The sequence below is a fragment of the Cucumis melo genome, chromosome 4 (genome assembly GCF_025177605.1).
Source record: "Cucumis melo cultivar AY chromosome 4, USDA_Cmelo_AY_1.0, whole genome shotgun sequence".
NCBI classification, from domain to species: Eukaryota; Viridiplantae; Streptophyta; class Magnoliopsida; order Cucurbitales; family Cucurbitaceae; genus Cucumis; species Cucumis melo.
In genome coordinates this window covers 30,980,355-30,994,458 of record NC_066860.1, presented here as the reverse complement: position 1 = coordinate 30,994,458, position 14,104 = coordinate 30,980,355, and the positions used below count along the sequence as shown (strand labels likewise).

The window sequence follows — 14,104 nt, the reverse complement described above, 5'->3', positions numbered from 1 at the left end:
TGAAAAGTACGATAACTAATATTGGATTATTGAAAATAGTAACGTTGGATTTGAACATCATTGAATCCCTAATCGTATCTCGATTCACTAATAATACTTAAATTATTTGTTTTCAAAATACAACAAATTTAATGGTTGATTTTTATTTTTTATTTATTTGCTCCGACAACATCCATGACATCTTATAGAGAATGCATTTAATTTAGTCTTATATTTTTATAATTACGACTTTGAATTTAATACATATTTAAGCGATAAAAAGTCTTTTACATTTATAAAATTGTTAAATTGAACATTTTGTAAAGATACAAAATAAATATGTGTGTTTTCAGGTTTTTTTAGACTTTATTTAATAAACTATGTATATTTTTAGTCATATGCACATAATGGATGAAACACAACCATTTATTGAATCCTCATTTGTCTCAACATTTTCTTAAATTTAGGATTTTAAAGTCTTTAAGGGACGTTGTTTTCTAGTGAAAATATAACTCAAAATAAAAAAATAAAAACACAACTTAGACTAATAAAAACCAAATTTTCAAAAAAGGACAAGTTTCATCTAATATATTTACATCAAAATTGGAAAAAATACTTTTCAAAACATCTCGATTTTTTGAATGGTTCAATTAAGTTTGGTTTAAGTAGAAAATGATTTCACGTTTTTAAATACAATTTACTTAGAGCTCGAGATGTTACGTAAAAGATTAGTCTAAAATGAGTAGTCCTTTTTTGTTTTGTTTTTTACTTTTGTACCTTTGGTCATGAATGGTAATATTGTTATTTTTTGTGATAAAATTAAATAAGCATACGTATTAGTCAATGTTAGATGCACAACTACCAACATTTAAGTTAGTTCAACTGCTAGGTTAGGAAATTTGAGCTTATTGAATTAATTGGAGGTATCAAAAGAGGTTGCCTATGGCGACGATTGGGATTGTATACAAATTACATATTTGTTGGCCAAAACTTTAATTTAATTTTCAACATCTTATATAATTATTCACATGTATTTTCAATGAACCATAAAATATGATATATTTTGTGGTAAATATTTTGGTTAAACAATGTTAATAAAACAGAATATAAAAATGGAAAGGAAATTAATGTTTAATTTGGGTAATGTGTGTGTGTTTACGATATTCCCATAGTCGATGAAATAAATGTGATGCGATGAGACATTTCTTGATCTCTCTCTTATTCTCTTCATCTTCTTCTTTCTCTCAATCACTTTCTACACTCTTTCCCACACCATAAATCCTTCGTTCGCCAATTGTTTCGCTCTTCTAATAATCAAATCATCGTTTCCATCTCATTATCTTCAAAGTCCTCCTTCTTCTTCTTCTTCTTCTTTCCCTCTCATTTCTCCAACTCTCTCCATCTGGTCGTGGAGCTTGGTCATGGCGATTCCCGCGGCCCTGGTGATCCTGCCATTGGGCGTTCTCTTCTTCTTCTCTGGCCTCGTCGTTAATCTCATTCAGGTATTCTCTAATCCCCACTTATGCCTCGATCTCTGTCACTTGTTTTCTATTTCTTTCTCGATTTAGATCTTTTCAAGCTTCCCTGTGTTTTTCCAGCTTCGATTGGTTCTTCTTCCTGTGTGTTGATTTTGTTAAGGGAGTGGTGGAGATTTTAAATAGTTAGGTTAACTTGCTTCACACATTTTAGTGGTGTGTTGTGGTAATGCATGCTTCTTGCTAGTTTATTTGGATTAATCGTCTGGTTTCGTCCAGGTAACTTGTAGATTTAGCTTAGATTCTGTTTTTTTTTTTGTTTTTTTTTGTTTTTTTTTTTTTATTTCTTCTGGCTTGTTTTCGTTGTTCGAGCTTTTAATTTACGGATTATTTTAATGAGTCTTCTTCGTTGGTTGTTTTTAACGAAATGTGGTAGAGGATCGAGGTGTTTTGGGTGAATACTGTGGCTCGACCATTGAGTTGGGTGATGAGCTTTAACGAATATGGTGTATCTTCTACGCAGTCATTGTGATTAAATTACACTGTGCTACGCTATTATCTTTTTTTTTTTTTTTTTTTCCTCTCGTAATCTTGTTTGATTGCTTTTGCGGGGTATTCTAATAGTGTGTACATTGACTCATTTGATCTGACTCTAACTTTTCTGCGCCCTTGTTTCAGGCAATATGTTATGTCTTTATAAGGCCGATAACAAAGAATGGTTACAGAAGGATTAATAGATTTGTGGCCGAACTTTTATGGTTGGAGCTTGTTTGGCTAATTGATTGGTGGGCAGGTGTTCAGGTGCATCATACTGATCCCTGTATCTTGTCATTTTAGTAGTTATAGAAGAACTGTAATTTCTCCCTCCTGATTTCCAATTTGATTATTTCATCTCTCTCTCTCTCTCTCTCTTTTCTGATAGGAGAAACATTAGATAATATAAAAAATAGTTGTTTCCCCTCATTGAAAGGTTACACTATCTGACAATCCTCCCCCATTTATTTAGATGATTTTATGGTTTACTTTTTACTTTTTCTTTGTCAAGTTACCATACACGATTACTGTTTTGTACTGAAGAATACAGCACTGGTTTATCAATTATCCATTCATTAACGAGTTCAAGTGCTTTTCATTTTTCTTCTAATGTTTTTATTACAAAAACCACTAAACGATCAAGTTTCTGTATATTTGCACTGAATCCATATCAAGTGACCTAGTATCTGTTTTTTGGTTCTTGGATTAGACTAACGAAAGACCAATTTGTTGAACCATTTTGAATGCAGATTAAAGTGTTCACAGATCGTGAAACCCTTAAATTAATGGGTAAGGGTAAAAATTTTCATGTTCTGCATCCATCCATGTGTGGTGCATATCTTTGTATTGACTATAAATTTATATTTGTTTTGAAATATTCGCGAAGTGGTTCAACTGACAACTTAGGTTATGAACTCTTCCAGGTAAAGAGCATGCACTTGTTGTCTCTAATCACAGAAGTGATATTGATTGGCTTGTTGGATGGATTCTAGCTCAGGTGCCTATTTCCTTTGCCTTCTTAATCAAGGATAGACCAAATTCAATATGTATCGCACACACATTTGTGGGTGCAGCTTTTACATTTGCAGGCATCTATTTCTATTACATTTTATACGTTTTTATCATAGTATAAAAGCAGTGTGTTTTATATGTTTCTAATAGAGCATAAAATCAGCGTGTTTATGTTCATTTTCTTTCACTTGTTATTATTTTTTTTATTTTTACTTTCTCCTTAATAATAATTTTGAACTTCATTTGGTAGAGATCCGGATGTCTTGGCAGCACGCTAGCTGTAATGAAGAAGTCATCAAAGTTTTTGCCAGTACGTTAATTTTTCTTAAAAAATATTTTGCTGTTCAGGACAATATTTGCATTTTTGTAACAAATTTTGAAGTTAATTTTTTAGTCTTTCAGTTGCATACTTGTGACTGACGATAAATTTCTCCTGGTGTTTTGCTGACTAAAGTTACTGAAGTTGTTAGAGAGAAGAGTCTATCATTCAGAATTCTATTCTGGCAGGTTTTAGGTTGGTCAATGTGGTTCTCGGAGTACCTTTTTCTTGAAAGAAGCTGGGCCAAGGATGAAATTACTTTAAAGGTAAGGCATTCATGTTGTGTACTTTACATAGATTTTTTCACTATGCACTGGCATTTCAATTCTATCATGTGCTTTTATCTATACTGTACATGTTGATTTCACGTGAGGCTCATACTCTTGTGTCTACAGTCAGGTCTTTTACGGTTGAAGGACTACCCTTTACCTTTTTGGTTGGCACTTTTTGTGGAAGGGACTCGATTTACTGAGGCAAAACTTTTGGCAGCTAAAGAGTATGCAATTGCCAACGGATTACCTGTTCCCAGAAATGTTTTGATTCCACGCACAAAGGTTAGAGTTTATTGAAAACAACGGTTCGTGAAATTTTTTCATTCTTACTACATTTAGATGCTCTTTCAATTGTTTAAGCTTGTGCCCCTTCTTTGAACTCCTTGACCACTGCAAAACCAATACAGTTGTAAACGGAAGATACCAAAAATCAACTCAGTTTCCTTTATTCCCCGCTCTTCCTCCTGTGTCTCTTTCAGTTTGTTCTATGCTATGAATTGTGTGATTTAACTATTACTTTTGTTCTTAATATTATTTACGAACTATGAACATTTTGATTTGAGTAATGCATCTTTTACATGGAACATATTTTCTTACATACACGTGTTAACATACCATGGCATTCCAATACATATTAACACACGTATTTAAGTGACACTTATCTCTGAGATAAGTTGACAGTTATGTTAAGTGACCTTATCAAAGTTCTATCATTATCCTCATGTAATACAAGGATTTATACTTTTGCAATTCAAGATCATCTAACTTTTAATGCAAAAAAATTGTAGTTCAATATATTGTTTGTTTTTACATGGAATTCTGTTCATTTTCTCTTGGGATTTTAATTATTTTGCATTATTAGTTGACTGTATTCAGGAATGGACTTAAGGCAACACCAACGGTTGGGGATAATTTATTGACCATTAAACAGGTCACTAACCATAGCATGTCAGGCGTCTCCATGCGCATAGGATACTGAGCTTTTGTTTGTTAATGTTGATTGTTCTTCCGTATACCTCTAATTTTTTCATTTATACGTTACATCAATCAACATTATGTCATCATATAGTCTTTTAAGTAAAGGGCAAAGGTTTGGAAGTGGGAAATGGGAACTTTTCCCATTAGATGCTACTCTTCTCATTAGTCATCCTTAATCGATGCACAGTTGGTGCAAGTATTATCTGATTACGGGTTCTTTGTTGTGCTGCACTAGAAGAATATATTTTACCTTATTTACATTTATTCGCTTGGCAAGTGCCGGCTATATTTATTGATGCCTACGAATTGGCATAACTTGGTACTCCATTGCTTTCAGGGTTTTGTGTCAGCTGTAGGTCATATGCGCTCGTTTGTTCCAGCAATTTATGATGTTACAGTAGCTATTCCCAAAACCTCACCTCCACCTACAATGCTGAGACTCTTCAAGGGGCAGCCTTCTGTGGTAAGATAACTTTGCCAAAAGTCTCTCTCTCACTTTCTCTCTGATTCTATTTGAGGAACTTGCACAATTAGTTCGCAATGCTACTCGTTTTGGTTCACCTCATTAGATTGAAAAATCCTTCCATCTACAGTTTGCTTAGATTCCTTTTGTCATTTACTAGTTGACACTCTGCGATATCCATGTTTTTAGAATTTGAAAATTTGATAGAATTTAAAAACTATGCTATTATCCTATTGAATATTGGTAACATTATTTTTTTCTTTTTAAATGGAATTTTCTGTTTTTCGAGAAAGGGAAATTACAGCTATACAAGTACAAAATTATACAATGGTTGATCTTCCGATAAATAAAAGGTTATTTTATTTTATTTTTTTTAGAAGAGATGCTGGTTTCATCGATTAGTGGAGTTTTTGACAAAAAAAACTCTAATTACCTAAAGTGAGTTACAGTAAAGTTCTCCAATTAGAAACAAAACAGCACAGAAAAGATGGTTTTTAAAAGACTTCTTTCAGTTTTTTTATTGTTTTCATAAAATGCAATGATAAAAATAAATAAATAAATCAAACTAAAGGTTATCTTTTAAATTAAATTAATATTTCCTCTGTTTGCTAAGTGCTTTTCTACCTCCATCTTGGCGGCCTAGGGATTGGGGATACTTTTGAAGTGGTGTTTGGGGATGAGTTGTTCAATTCATACGAGCTTTATAATCTGACTACTTAATTATTGACGGCCCCATTTGCTTTTGTAGGTACACGTGCACCTTAAGCGACATTCAATGAAAGAACTGCCTCAGTCAGAAGATGCCATTGCTCAATGGTGTAGAGATATGTTTGTGGCAAAGGTAGAAAATAGTAATATCATCGATTAATAACTATTTGATTTTTTCGAGAATTAGACTTGTAGAACACTTTTTGACCTCCAAGCTTTCATATTTTGATACAATTTCTTTAAGACGTTTTCAAACTTCAAGATAAGTTCTTTTCAAAAAGAAAAAAAAAAGTGTATTGATGTATGAAAACTATTAAATAGCTTTCAAATAGACTTTTTTTTTGTTTTTGAAACTTGGCTATGAATTCAATCCTTAAAAAAATTGCAAGTAAATAAGCACCTTTTTTAAAAAAACAAAAAACTACGACAAAATCCTTGTCAAATGGGATCTAAACAATCCGATTTTGCAGGTTATTATTCGTAGGTGAAAAGTTATCGATCAATTGCCTTACCCTCTTGGTTCTTGCGTTCCAGGATGCACTGTTGGATAAGCATGTAGCAGAAGACACCTTTAGTGATGCAGAGTTACAAGAACTTGGTCGGCCAATCAAGTCCCTCTTGGTAAGCTCTTTATTTTTTCTCCTTCAAAACAGAGCGAGATGATTCTATAAAAATCTAACCTTTACTTTTTAGAAATATTTATTACTAATTATTAAAATGCGTTATCGCTGGGCAAAGTTACATTCTACGAGAGTACTCTAGCTTTTCCAGTCACGTTGGGTTCATTTTGATTTGGATTTGGATACCATGCTGAATTTAAGTCCTTTTTATTTGTTCAATTAATTCACAAGAAATCTTATCCTATAGATTGTCCAATTTGATGAAAATATAAGGTTTAAAACTAAGGATAAAGATAGCTTAACCGATATACGAATGTGTCATCGAAACTCTACAGAGATGGAGAAAAAAAAAAAAAAAGAGATGTTGGTCTTCGTTCCTAAAGGGGAAAAAATCTCCGAATCTGTCTCTTTCTCTACAGGATTTGTGAAGGTTTCATTTATTTTACTTGGGTTTTACATTGAGCAGGTAGCAATTTCATGGGCATGTCTGCTCATCTTAGGGTCCCTCAAGCTTCTTCAAGGCTCTACCTTTTTATCTTCATGGAAAGGTCTTACATTCTCCGCAACCGGCCTTGCCATTGTTACAGTTCTCATGCAGATCCTCATACGTTTCTCCCAGTCAGAGCGATCAACTCCGGCAAAGGTCGTCCCAACCAAGGCGAACACAAGTGGCGGACCTCTCGATCCCAGACAACAGCCAAAACAAAACTAGGGTGTAGGACAAACCGAAGTAAGTCACTTTTGCCTAAAACCTTCATAATATTTCTTTTTACACGATCGCTCTCGTTTAAAGGCAGTCGTAACTCGTAGGTTTTGTGAACTTCTTATACGTGTGTTTTGGCCACTGTATTGTATCTCCAACTCTCTTTCCTTCTCTCATTAAACCATTTCCTCCATAGTATCCTGTATTTTGCAAATTACTAAATTGGCCATTCAATTCTTTTTTCTTTTTTTCTTTCTTTTTAAGTTAGTTTTATTTTGATTGTTGTATTTATTTATTGGCCTACTCACACACATCACTGTTTGTAATTTTTTTCGATCCCTCGATAATGAACTCGATCACAAAAAATTTAGATTCAATCATGGTGAGATCTAAAACGTTTTAGAAATAAAAATGTATAATGTTAATCTTGAGAGAAATATATACTTATTTTTAAATATTAAGTAAAGGCTAATAACCTGAATATAATCCAATTTATATTATAAAAAAGCATATATTTACAAAGATACATATAACCGTTTCAAATTGTTGGAGAATGCATAGTTTTAAAAGTTTTAAAAGAAGTAATTGCATTGTTTGTTGTTCTAATGAGTGATTGAAGTTCAATTGCAAGTATCGGTATGAGAATTGAATATTTGATCTTCTGGTTGTGAAAAATATAATTAAATAGTTAAATCATACCAAAATAAGCTAAATAGATCTTACAAAATGTGATAGAAACTCGTTAAGTATTTGAGGTATGTATATGTTAAAGTTATTATAATTTAGAAGTATTTTAACATTTGGCTGCAAATCAAATATCTATACATTTTGTGAATAATGTTATATGCAATTAGAAAACAAGGGGATGCATTCTATTTCGTTTCATAAAATTTTCTCACTGCATTGTGTAGGTTTTTCCTTTCCTTTATACCTATTATATGTGTATATGTAAATGTTGCAATCTTTCTTTTATAACAAAAAGAAGATTTCCAAATTTTTTTCAATTTAATTCTTATATATATCATTCGCAAAGTCAAAATTGAGTTGAATTCGTATTCTGTTTAAAACTTTTAAAATTATGATTAAGATAAGATTCAAAAAGTTCTTAAATACTTGAAAAATCAAGAAATATGTTGTAAACTCTAACTTATAGTTCATTTGTCACCATAAAGGTGAAGATTCGATCCTCCATTCCCGTATTTATAGATTCTAAAAATAGAAAAAGAAACAAAATAAATTTTCTTTTCCAACAAAAGAAAAGTGTGGCAAAGGAAAACTGCAACCACCAAATAATGCGCGGCGTCGGCTGCAACCAATGTCGGGAAGCTGTCGGTGTACAGCGGCCGGGGTTGAGAAGAATAAGAATAAACGGTATAAAAGGCAGAGATCGAAAAAGGGAATGAAAAAATTAGTAAGTGAAGAAGAGAAAGCGAAAGGGAAAGAAAAATAAAAAGAAGAAAATATTAGGAGTTGATCATCACATGGTCCGGGGCAATTCATTGAAAGAATTATATTCTTCCGTAATATTATTTTAAACATTGGTCTAAATTAATACACTTTCCAAAATTTAGGATTTAAATTGATATTTTAAAGTGATTCAATCAAAAGTTTAGAACGATAAATTAATATTGTTTGTAATTTCTTTCATCACCAAATAATAATTAACCCAATCATAAAATATTTAGGTTCGTGGTGGTTTCTTCATAAATCAAAGTATATTTACAATGACACATAAATCCGTTTTAAATATTGGAGAATACATCACTTAGAAAAAATTATTGGATTGCTTGCTATTCTTTACATGATGAAATAAAAAACGTAGAGTGAAAATTGATACAATTCAGAAGTCCAGCGATAGATCCAATTGTAGATTTGAATGTTCAATATCTTGATCGAGAATATAATTAAATAGTTCAACTATATTCGTTTTAGCTAAATAGACCGCGCAAAAGATAGAAAGAAAGTGTATGAATAAAGGCTATTATGTTAACTGTCTTTTACATGTTGCAGATCAAAATCTCTATATATTTGGTGAAGGGGTGAATAATATAAATGCAAAACAACAACAGAGGGAGGCATTCTATTTCATTAGACAAAATTTTCTTTCGGCATTGTATTGGTTTTCTTCTTCTTATTTTATGTGATGATGAGTGAGGACAATTGTTGCAAAGCGAAGAACAGAAACAAAGGCAGCGACGAACATTCTCCCATAGTGTTGTCGTTGTTGGACGAGAGATTTGAAGGGGGAAATGATGTTTTTATAAAAATGGAAAAGAAAAAGAGATTAGAGATTGAAGATTTAGAAAGTTCAAGATTATTAAGAAAAGAAATTACTACGAAGAGTGCAGATCACCACATCAGCAACGGCAGCGACGTACATTCTCCGGCGTTGTCGTCATTGTTGAAGGAGATATCTAAAAGGGAAAATGATGTTCTTCTGAATACGCAAAAGACAAATAGATTAGAGATTGAGAAAGATGAAGAAAGACCAAAATTATTTATAAAAAAATTTACCAAGAAGAGTGCAAACAAAGACTATGTCAGCAACGACGGCGAAGTACATTCTCCAACAGTGTCCTCCTTGTTGTTGGACGAGATATTTGAAGGAGAAAATGATGTTTTTCTAAAAATACAAAAGGCACAGAGATTAGAGAGTGAAGATGAAGAAAATGCAAGATTATTAGGAAAAGAAATTACCAAGAAGATCAGTACAAACAAAGGCCATGTCAGCAACGATGCAAAAGACGTAGATTCTCCGACATTGTCGTCGTTGTCGGAGGTGTTAATATCTGAAGGGGAAAATGATGTTTTGCAAAAGATGCAAAAGAGATTAGAGAGTGAAGACCAAGAAAGTCCAAGAATAATAACAATATCAGAAAGCAAGAAGAAGAGTGAAAAAGAAGAAACTAAAGAAAGTTTGGAAAATAATTCAGAAATAATGGGGTGGGTTCCAGGGATAGAGATACCAGGACCAATACCTGATCTTGATCCCATTATTCATCAGCAATTCAATCTTCATACAATCTTGGATGATCCACTCCTTGATAATTGATTCAATGTAACTATAATAACATTCAATTCCTGTATAAAAAACTTCATATCTACAATACTTTTGATGTCATCTTCGAGTTCTGTCGCTAATGAAGCCATTTTCTAACTCCAGTTTCTTAAAAAACTAATGAATGAGAAAACTACACTTATACTATATATATATATGAAAAACTAATGAATGTGAACAAATATACAGTTTCATGTTGCTAAATGGTATCTCTTATTAGTATATAACTTCAAATATTGAAAAACATAGGCAGAGTTATACAAGGGATAAAACAATACAACATTTATTCTATAAATTTAGTAAACAGTCCACAAGCACTAAACAAACATAAACATTATTAGATTGCAAATATAGAGTTCTTACTTTGAAATCTTCACTTACGGTTGACAATCAAGTCTCCGTACGTTCATTGTACAGCCTTACTGAAATCTTCTTCCTCTCAATCTTCTCATGGAGGTGATAACAAATCCAATTCCTTCGAGTATGTTGTAATTAACACGATCTATAAACTGAATGTACAATATTCTTCGTGATCGGCTTGTGAAAATGGTGAAAAACAAGATGTTCAGACCAATGGGAAAACCAATTGCCATGCTGGTATAGAAGCCAAACCCAAAGAATTCCATCTCATTTTCCTTCCCATCTACTTTATTTGCGGAAACAGGAACATCGTTGTTTGTCTTCTTGTCACCTGGGCTCTTCGTTAGAAAAGGATTGCCGTCATAAATGGAAGGGTCATTCAACGTTTGAAGTTGCCTACCTGTGGGAATGCGTCCGGTCAAATTGTTGAATGACAAATTCAAATGTGTTAAGAAATTTAAAGAAGCTAGGCTGGCAGGAATGTTACCAGAAAGGCGGTTGCGGGAGAGATCGAGGGTTTGTAATTGTTGCATAGCTCCGATATTTACTGGTATGGTACCAACAAGATGATTGTTCGACAAGTTTAAGGTACCAAGATTGAGGAGATTTGTTATCTCGTTGGGAATTGTACCATTCAATCTATTGCTTGAAATATCTATTGTTAATACGTAGTCGAGATTGACACTATATTCAAGCTCTCTTCCTTTCATAACCAATGATGTTTTTTCCGAATAATTTTGGGACGCATGCACGTAGAGATTATAAGCCATATCTGTCCAATTATTCAAGCAACTTGGAATTTTTCCTGAAAGATTGTTGTTTGAAACATCAAGCACGCGAAGCTTAGGAAGATTACACCACTGTCTTGGGATGGTTCCAGTGAAATGGTTAGATCGTAGGTTTAGCAACCGCAATTGTGACACAACACCTCCAATCCACATAGGAAGGCTTCCATATAGCCTATTTTGACTGAGATCGATGCTCAAGAGCTGTGGACAATTTTGTAAAGACTTGGGAATTTTTCCATCAAAATGGTTGTAGCTCAATACTAGAGTTTCGAGGGTGAACAAAAAACCTATTGAGCTTGGAATTTTTCCATAGAGACTATTGTTAGCCAAGTCAATGGCAAATAATTTTAATTCACCCCAATAATCAAAGAACTCCCCTGAAAATTGATTATCTGACAATAAAAGTACTACCAAATTTCTCATTGTTTGAATTGACGATGGAATCACACCACTAAGACGATTGTTGGACAAATACAACCTCAGCACGTTGGGCATCAAATAACCGATATTTGAAGGTATAGGGCCTGTCAATAAATTGTGTTGAAGATTTAACAACAAAAGATTAGGATACTTCTGCAAGATTGAGTCGACCAACAAATTATTGTGACTGTGAACAACAGCATTTGGGTCTTGGAATGCAAGTAGATTAGACAAATGTCCTTCGAGTAAGTTGTTGGATAGATCCAAACTAGTGATTTTAGAGGACATTTTACAAATCCAGTTGTCTGGTATAGGACCAGAAATTCCACCATTAGAGATAGTGACAACGCCAGTTAGTTGAGTCTGGACTTGAAGCCAAACTGGAAATTGAGGACCCACAAGGCAATTTCTCAAATAAAGATTCTTGAGCCTAAAAGCAGGTACCCAATCATATGACACATTGAAAACCAAAGCACGGTTTATTTCTGTTGTAATTTCAAGTGATTTTAATTCTGTCAAGTTCACCAAATGAGCTTCTGTTATAACCGTTTTCCAGAAATTGTTGTAAGCGCTGAATTGAATTAAGTTTGATAGCTGCCCAAAACTTGGAGGTATAGTTCCATTCAACAAATTATATGAGATGCTCATACTTTGCAATAAGGACAAGTTACCAATCGAATTTGGAAGCGATCCCCATAATCCATTCATTGAAAGATCCAGGTGTCTTAGGTTCTGGAGCGACCCTAGTGAATTTGAGATCTCTCCCACCAAATGATTTTCACTTAGGTCCAAAAATTCCAAATAATTGTTGTGGGAACAATTTGAAAAACTTCCCAAAAGCTCTTCAATCGTACAACTAAAATTGTTGTAATAAAGATTCAAGAACTGTAACTTGCAAAGGTTTTGCAAATAACTAGGCATGTGATCTCCACTATTCTTTAAGTGGTTGAAACTTAAATCAAGATATTGAAGATTTTTCAATTTTGCAAAGTCTCGAGGAATTGTACCATGTAAATTGTTATTCTGCAGTTCAAGTTTTTGAAGGCCGGTAAGATTAGATAGCCACATAGGAAACAAAGAACTTATCCAATTGTTCGATAGATCAAAGACCCTGAGGGAAGTGAGATTTAGAAATCCAACTTTAATATCCGAACTTATAATACTGCAGCCACTCAAGTGTAGCTCTAACAAGGAAGAAAGTCTATTAATTTCATGCATCCAATTTGTTTGTAATCTACTAAAATCCAGCATTCCAACATTAAGGTACACTAAAGAAGAAAGACCAGAAAGCCATCGCAAGTTTCCAACCTTGAAATTTGATTCATCTTCATACAAATATTCAGAAAGGTCTAGATACCTCAAATTGGACAGATTTCCTAAATGGAGTGGAATCTGTCCACCAAAATGTGCAGAAGACAGATTGAGGTACCTCAAGTTTTTTAACATCACGAAGAAATGTGGAACTGGAGCACCATTGAAATCGTTTAGACTCAAGTCTAAATAATTTAGATCTTTGAGCTCAAGTAGAGAAGAACTAATCTCCCCACCCAAACATGATCTTTTGTATTGCAAGTAGTCGTAAGAAGATGATATGAAGTTGGTAAACCCCAAAGAGTTCCGTAGATCGAGTTTGTGACCTTTCCAGAAATGAAACTACAAGTTACCCCGTGCCATTCACAACAATTTCTGCCATTATTCCAAGACGAAAGTCTAGCTGAAGGATCTGATATGCTTTGTTTAAAAGCTGTGAGCGCTTCCTTTTCATTGAAAGAACAACTGATAGCATAAGTGCGAACACCGACAAAACAAATGCAATACAGCCATAGAACAAAGAGAGAACTGAAAATGGGAGGGTTGCCCATAGCATAGGCTTGAAACTTCTAACATTTAGTGAGCAAAAAATGATCTTCATATAGCAAGAAATTCAGAAAATTTTGTATAATTTAGCCTAGAAGATCACCAAATTGACTCGGCAAGAAGTGTTGATTTTTGTACAGAAGAAAAATGAGTCAATCAATGGGCCACTACCTCTGCTAATAGTGGGTCAATTCCAATTCCAATTGACCTAAAGTCGTCGCAATAAATCTGATGTGGTTGTGAGTTAGCAGTTGGCACAAGTTGCATCTAATATATTACAAAAAGAAAAAAAGAAAAAAAGCAGCTAATTGGAAGATAGTTCCAATTCCACTTGATCTAAAGTCATCGCAATAAATCTGATGTGGGATCGAGCTTTTTTCCTCTCAATACATTCACTTTAGAGGTGCTTGTGAGTTTAGCAAATTTACATAGAGTGTATCACACAAATAGCAGCTACAAACAAATATCACATCACATCAGAACAGTCAGGGAAAAGCATAAGTAGAAGTACCTTTTAGAAAGACCGATAATCCCCATATTCTGTTCTGTTCTGATTGGA

The 14,104-nt window shown here is 33.5% G+C and overlaps 2 protein-coding genes across 5 annotated transcripts; one reads left to right on the top strand and one right to left on the bottom strand.

Moving 5' to 3' along the window:
* Window positions 1–1,122: 1,122 nt before the first annotated feature.
* LOC103486800 (1-acyl-sn-glycerol-3-phosphate acyltransferase 2) lies at window positions 1,123–7,310 on the top strand. Its single transcript, XM_008444884.3, has 11 exons — window positions 1,123–1,481; window positions 2,133–2,255; window positions 2,738–2,777; window positions 2,912–2,985; window positions 3,250–3,309; window positions 3,507–3,584; window positions 3,714–3,872; window positions 4,906–5,031; window positions 5,780–5,872; window positions 6,274–6,360; window positions 6,826–7,310. The coding sequence occupies exons 1-11, from the start codon at window positions 1,401–1,403 to the stop codon at window positions 7,069–7,071; spliced, it is 1,167 nt and encodes a 388-aa protein (XP_008443106.1). The 5' UTR covers window positions 1,123–1,400; the 3' UTR covers window positions 7,072–7,310.
* Window positions 7,311–9,759: 2,449 nt separating this feature from the next.
* LOC103486804 (receptor-like protein EIX2) lies at window positions 9,760–13,642 on the bottom strand. Of its 4 annotated transcripts, none has more exons than XM_051084021.1 (3): window positions 10,484–13,642; window positions 10,041–10,124; window positions 9,760–9,851 (listed from the first exon to the last, which is right to left on the bottom strand). In XM_051084021.1, the coding sequence occupies exon 1, from the start codon at window positions 13,132–13,134 to the stop codon at window positions 10,540–10,542; it is 2,595 nt and encodes an 864-aa protein (XP_050939978.1). In that variant the 5' UTR covers window positions 13,135–13,642; the 3' UTR covers window positions 9,760–9,851; window positions 10,041–10,124; window positions 10,484–10,539. The 4 variants fall into 4 exon arrangements, with proteins under 4 accessions (XP_050939978.1, XP_050939979.1, XP_050939980.1 ...); XM_051084022.1 differs by having other exon boundaries at window positions 10,041–10,102; XM_051084023.1 differs by having other exon boundaries at window positions 10,041–10,880; window positions 10,968–13,642.
* Window positions 13,643–14,104: the final 462 nt, after the last annotated feature.